Source organism: Helobdella robusta, assembly GCF_000326865.2.
Source record: "Helobdella robusta unplaced genomic scaffold HELROscaffold_33, whole genome shotgun sequence".
NCBI classification, from domain to species: domain Eukaryota; kingdom Metazoa; phylum Annelida; class Clitellata; order Rhynchobdellida; family Glossiphoniidae; genus Helobdella; species Helobdella robusta.
In genome coordinates, this window is record NW_008704623.1 from 1,242,479 (window position 1) to 1,249,065 (window position 6,587).

The window sequence follows — 6,587 nt, forward strand, 5'->3', positions numbered from 1 at the left end:
CAAAAGAGAAAAAACTCATCCCACTTGCCCTTAGCCACGGGATGCCAGCCGCTCTCCTGCCCAAATGAATGCCCTAGAACTGGATTCTTTCACGATGCCAATGGCTGCAAAACTTGTCTCTGTGTTGATCCGTGCAAGGAGGTTGGTTTGATCGAATCAATTGATTGATTGGTTGGTTGATTGATTGATTGATTGATTGGTTGGTTGGTTGAGTGGTTGGTTGGTTGATTGATTGATTGATTGATTGATTGGTTGTTGGCTGTCTGATTTACAATCTAGATTATGAATTAATTAATTAGTTTTTCTTTTCTGTAGTTATGTGGAGACGGTCCTTGCGCAATGAGCAGCGTTCAGCCAGGAACCGAACCCAGGTACACTTGCAGAGATTGAGTTCCTCCAAAAATGGCAAACGACGAAACCGCTCGGCTATGACAATACTGACAATTAACACCATCCTATCGACAATTATTTTACCAATCGATTGTTTAGTTTTAAATGAATTAGAGTTCTGAACAAAATTATCAAAAATCATTTTTAAAAACTTTTAAAAATGTTTTGTTTGTTGATTCTAAAAAGTATTATAAAGATTTCTTTTCAGATTTGGGTCTCTTTTGGGTCAGATAAAATGAAATTATCTACTTATCCAATCATACATCCACACGCACATATGTACGTGCCTAACAAAGAATTACCACCGTGTTGCAAACAAATTATAGAATTTTAGAAATAACAATATGGTTCTAGAATAGGAAGCAAGTTATCGCCAAATAAAGCGTCGGATTCTACAAAGTACGAAGAACTAGGTTCGAATGCACACGCAGTATGTTAAGGCGTATCGATAAATGATGTATGTTTGTGTGTATGTGTGTGTTTGTACATGTGGATGTGTGTGTGTGTACGTGTGTATATATATGTGTGTATGTATGTGTGTGCGTGCATTTAAATTCTTCTCTCATTGTAATGGTCATAAAAACCTTGTAAATTTTTTACTTCGTTATATTCTAATTTTAACTTTCAAAACCTTGAATTTTATTTTAACTAATTAACAATTATAAATATTTTGCCACTGAAAAAATTATTTCTATTCTTTCTCTCCCTCTCTCTTTCTCTCCCTCTTTCTTTCTCTTTCTCTCCCTCTTTCTTTTTCTTTCTCTCTCTCTCTCTCTCTTTCTCTCTCTCTTTCTCTCTCTTTATACTGTATATATATGACTTGAGAAATCTTTTAGTTGAATCAGAAGGCCGTGTTAGTGGTCAAATAACTAAAAACAAAGCAGCATAAATTAATACTAATTTTAATAATCATAATAATAATATAATAATAATATAATAATAATAATAATAATAATATTATTATTATTAACTATTTTAAATGTCGTCTTATGTTATCACTTTTTTATTTATTGCGGTCATCATTAGAACCGGAGCTGGTGGGGTGTTGTATAACTCTGTTATCGCTATCATAACCACCATAGTCATCAGCAACACCATCACAATCATCATTATCATTGTTAACATGACATCATCATCATCACGTCATCATCAACATCATTATGAGATCATCATTGTGACGTCAGCGTCATTACGACATCACATTACGATATCATCGTCATCCTCACCATCATTACGTCATCATCACCATCGTCACGACATCATCATCAACACCATTACATCATAATCATCACCATCATTACGTCATCATCATCACCATCATCATCATTATGACGTCAGAATATTGTCCGAACTGCCCACCATTAACTAGCATGCCATGTGACTTACGGCTTAACTACAACCCTGATCCAGGCAATGGGACTTGCCTCTGTCTATTCTGCATGACCAGATGTTTTGATAGGGTGAGTGAGGTTATGATACTGATCATTAGCATCGTCATCATCACCATCATCATTATCGTCATTATCATCGTCATCATCATCAACGTCATCGTCATCATCATCGCTGACGTTGTCATCATCATCATCATCATCATCATCATCATCATCATCATCATCATCATCATATCATCATCATCATCATCACCATCATCATCATCATCATCATCACCACCATCGTCGTAATTATCATCCATATCGTTATTACAACAAAAACAGCTGCAGTTACAACAACAAGAACAACATCAACATTATCAACAACAACAACATCACAACATCATCAACATTATCAACAACACAACAACAACAACATCAACAACAACATCAACATTATCAACAACACAACAACAACAACAACACAACAACAACACAGCTCGACCCTTGTCCAATAGGAACGACCTGCAAAATGACGTCAACAAATTGCCCGCCAAAAGGACTTACCGGATGTTTAACCGCTGAATGTGTGCCCTGTAAGTTAAGATGATGATGATAACGATGATGATGACGACGACGACGATGTTGATGATGACCATGTTTACATTTTAACTAGGTAGCAAGTTTAGAATAAAAAATGCTATAAAAAATTTGCCAGTCGAACTTTGAACTTAAAAAAGGTTATTATCATTATTGTTATTATTATTATTAAATATTATTATTATTATTGTTATTATTATTATTAATTATTATTATTATAGTTACGGGGTGTGAGAAGAAAGAGTGTGTGAACCAATGTCCTAGGCAGGGCTACATCAGGGACAGAAATGGATGCGAAACATGCACCTGCGAAAACCCCTGCTTGGAGGTTTCTTTTGGCACCTTTTTAACATTTAACTAATTTGAGTGATAGTTGAGAGGTTTTTTTTGGCACCCATTTAGCATTCAACTAATTTGAGTGATAGTTTTGTGGTGTGTTTTGGCATCATTAGGGTTCTTACAATTAACTAATTCACCACATCATCAGCATCATCATCATCATAACCAAAACCACCACATCATCCTCTTCTTCTTCATCACCACTACCATCATCATCACCATCATCATCAGTTGTGTGGCCAGAAACGTTGCATCATTACAGGTTCTGCCCCGGGGACAGATCCGAACTACTCTTGTGGGGAGCCTTATCGCAACTGATCCTGATGATGGTGGTGGTGATGATGATGGTGGTGGTGATGATGATGATGGTGACGATGACGAAAAGAGGAATTAATATATAAATTTCATTATTTTTTTTTTAATTCCAGAAATGTTGATTTTATATTATTGCTTGTTATTAATTTAACAATTCGGGTGAAAATTTTTTTTTGCCCGCTAGAGCCGCGTCCTAGATGCTAAATATCTCATAAAATGTTAAATCAATCTTTTTTTTTCGTTTTTATTTACTCTCTCTCTTACTATTCATTCATTATTCATCCATTTACTCAATAATTAATCAGTCTGTCAATCTATTCGTTCACTCATTCATTCACGCATTCATTCTTCTATCAATCAAACAATCAATCAATCAATTAACTAGTTTATAAAGCGCTATTTCCGAGATGTTCAACAGCGCTCCTCAATGAATTTTGCAAACAGATGGGTCTTGAGATCCGCTCTGAACTTCGTAAGTGATGGAGAAGTAGACAGAGAAGGAGGTAGAGAGTTCCAGAGAAAAGGACCAGAAAAAGCAAATGCAGATTTATTTGATGAATGTGTGAAGAAAGATCTAGCAGCCTCAAGAGAATAGTTTGATCAACAGTATCAAAAGCAGAGGAAAAGTCAAGAGCAAGAAGAAGAGTAAGATTACTTTTGTCACTAGAGAGAAGGATATCATTATGTATTTTGAGTAAAGAAGTTTCAGTACTGTAAGCAGGTCTGAGACCTGATTGAGATACAGGTAGCAAGGAGTTAGAGTTTAAATTAAATGATAATTGATTGTAAACTACGCTTTCTATTATTTTAGAGATGAAAGTAATATTACTAACAGGTATGCATGCATGCATTCATTCATGCACGCATGCATTTATTCATTCGTTTGTTCGTTCGCTCTCTCGTTCTTTCATATTTCAATCTTTTTGATGCATTACTTATATAGAAAGATCAGACACACTTAAAAAAACTTATTCATTCATTTTTCTATTTATTTATTTAATCACTCATTCAATCAATCATTTGTTTTCTCATTCATTCATTCGTTCATTTACTCATCCGTCTATCAATTCACCCATCCAATCTTTCATTCATTTCATCAATCACTCCAATAAGAGTAATCTAAACCAGGGGTTGTTTTAATATTAAAACAAATGAATGAATGAGTGAATGAACAGAATGAATGATGGGTGAATGAAGAAGCGAAGGAATGGATTAATAGATGAGTGAGTGAAAGCAAAATGAATGAACGAAAGAATGAACAAACGAATGAAATATTTATTCAATTAAACAATTAAACAAACGAGCGTAAGAATGATGGATGGAGAGAATGATGACTAAATTTATAAAAACGAATGAAGAATGAATGATTGAACGAGCGATTGTATGAATGAATAAAACGATTTTGAAGATGATGATGATGAAGAAGATGTTGATGATGATGAAGGTGGTGATGCTGATGATGATGACGGTAATGATGGTGATGATGGCGAATGAAAGGAAGCGTATAATAGTGATGGATGATGATGACGATTAAAAACGGAAAGAGAAAAAATGGGAAAAAAAACAAAAAAAATAACAACAACAACAAAGAAATAACAACACTAGCAAAGAAATAACAACAACAAAGAAATAACAATAACAACAAAGAAATAGCAACAGTAACTACTACTACTACAAAATAACAAACCAATATTTTTAATGTAAATACAATAATAGTTAAAATAAAACAAAAACAAAAAATCTAATTGTATCCAAAGACAAATAAGTGACATGGGTTCAATGGAGACCGTGGATCTTTAAGAAAAATAATTCGTCCACATTTAATTTCTGTTCTGGGGATTGTGACGTATCTATGCAACGGACGGACGATAATAGAATGCAATGACTGAGCATCAAAGATATTAAATTTTTATTTTATTATCTATGCTCTCCAGACTTTGAAATGTTATTTTTTGTCAATTTCTTGTTCATCTATTTATTTATTTATTGGTAGTTTGGTGACTGCTTTGAAAATTATATTTGTGTACATGTGTGTCTATGCGTGTGTGTGTGTCTGTGCGCGTGTGTGTGTATGCGTGTGTGTGTATACGTGTGTGTGTATGCGTGTGTGTGTGTGTGTATGTGTGTGTGTGTGTGTGTGTGTGTGTGTGTGTGTGTGTGTGTGTGTGTGTGTGTTGTTATTATCTCCAAAATATTTGCCAGATTGAAGATTAAAAATTCACGAAGATGAAGATGATGATAAAAGTTAAAATAGACTCTAATGCTGTTTGCTGTCTGGATTAAACGAAGAAAATATAAGAATATAAAAATATTATTTTATTACAGTTATTATTTTTAAAAGAGGGAGAGAAAGAAAGAAGGAAATAGAGAGAGAGAGAGAGAAAGAAAGAGAGAAGAAAGAAAGGAACGAAAGAATATGAAATCGAATGTGTTATTGATCTTTTTTCTTCGATAGAGAGAGAGAGTTAGAGAGAAAAAGAAAGTGAGAGAATGACTTTTAAAATATTTCAATGATTTAACTCACCTACTTACTGTACATAGTCTATTTGAAATAATTTTCATAAATAAGGACACCTGAGAAGTTTGTAGATCTCAACGAGAATGGCGCGCGCACATAAAGATACAAAAGTAAGGATGGAAGAAAACAAGATTAAACAGATTAAACTGAGTGCAAAAAATACAGGAATGTATGTAGAATACTCAGCACACACACACACACACACACACGTACACACACACACACGCAAACATACATGCATTTATATAAACATTTAACTGCCATTTAATTAGCTAAAAATGGACCCAGCAAGGCCCCATGCTCACGAAATAAGCAAAGTTGAATGAAGAATAATGAACTAATTAGATGGACAATTATGCTGTAACACGCGCGTGTTGGCTTTGACCTTTGAACTACTCTAACAGTACTATTGAACTTGTTCGTTAGTGCTTGTGTACTTGTTCGTTAGTGCTTGTGTACTTATAATAAGAAACTCACGTACATATTGTTATCATTAACCATAGACCCATATGCAAATTTTTTTCTTTCGTTATTGACATTTCATCTCACTGTGTGTGGTGTGTTACTGTACTTGCTAATTGTACTAGCGAAAGTTTCTGTAAGAGCACGAGCACTTATATCAGCACATATGTAGTAGTAGTAGCAATAGAAGTAGTAGTAATAGTAGTAGTGGTAGTAGTAGTAATAGAAGTAGTAGTAATAGTAGTAGTGGTAGTAGTAGTAGTAGTAGAAGTAGTAGTAGTAGTAGTGGTAATAGTAGTAATTTGCTACTGCAAATTATACAGGGCAATGTTTATCTAAAGGTCAAATTAATAAATACATTTATACGCTCTTGTTCATCCTGTTTAATTTTTTCTTCAAGTAAGACAAATTTTTAAAGTTGGCTATAAAAATACATAAATACACACATACATAAACCTGCACACACATACATACATACAAGCAAACAAACACACATACATACACACATACAAACAAATATACAAACATACAAATACATAAAATACACCAATCAGAACAAACCCATGTTTATGACTAGAAAAATTTACGGCGAA

General features: G+C 33.9%; 1 protein-coding gene across 1 annotated transcript in view; it reads left to right on the plus strand.

Moving 5' to 3' along the window:
- HELRODRAFT_175388 (hypothetical protein) overlaps positions 1-3,609 on the plus strand; it is a gene marked incomplete at both ends in the record, with an annotated part of 5,370 nt that extends 1,761 nt beyond the window's left edge. Inside the window, 4 exons of the mRNA XM_009022815.1 lie at positions 1,729-1,850; positions 2,260-2,356; positions 2,582-2,688; positions 3,400-3,609. Coding sequence (XP_009021063.1) covers positions 1,729-1,850; positions 2,260-2,356; positions 2,582-2,688; positions 3,400-3,609 — 536 coding nt within the window. The remainder of the gene's footprint in view (positions 1-1,728; positions 1,851-2,259; positions 2,357-2,581; positions 2,689-3,399) is intronic.
- Positions 3,610-6,587: the final 2,978 nt, after the last annotated feature.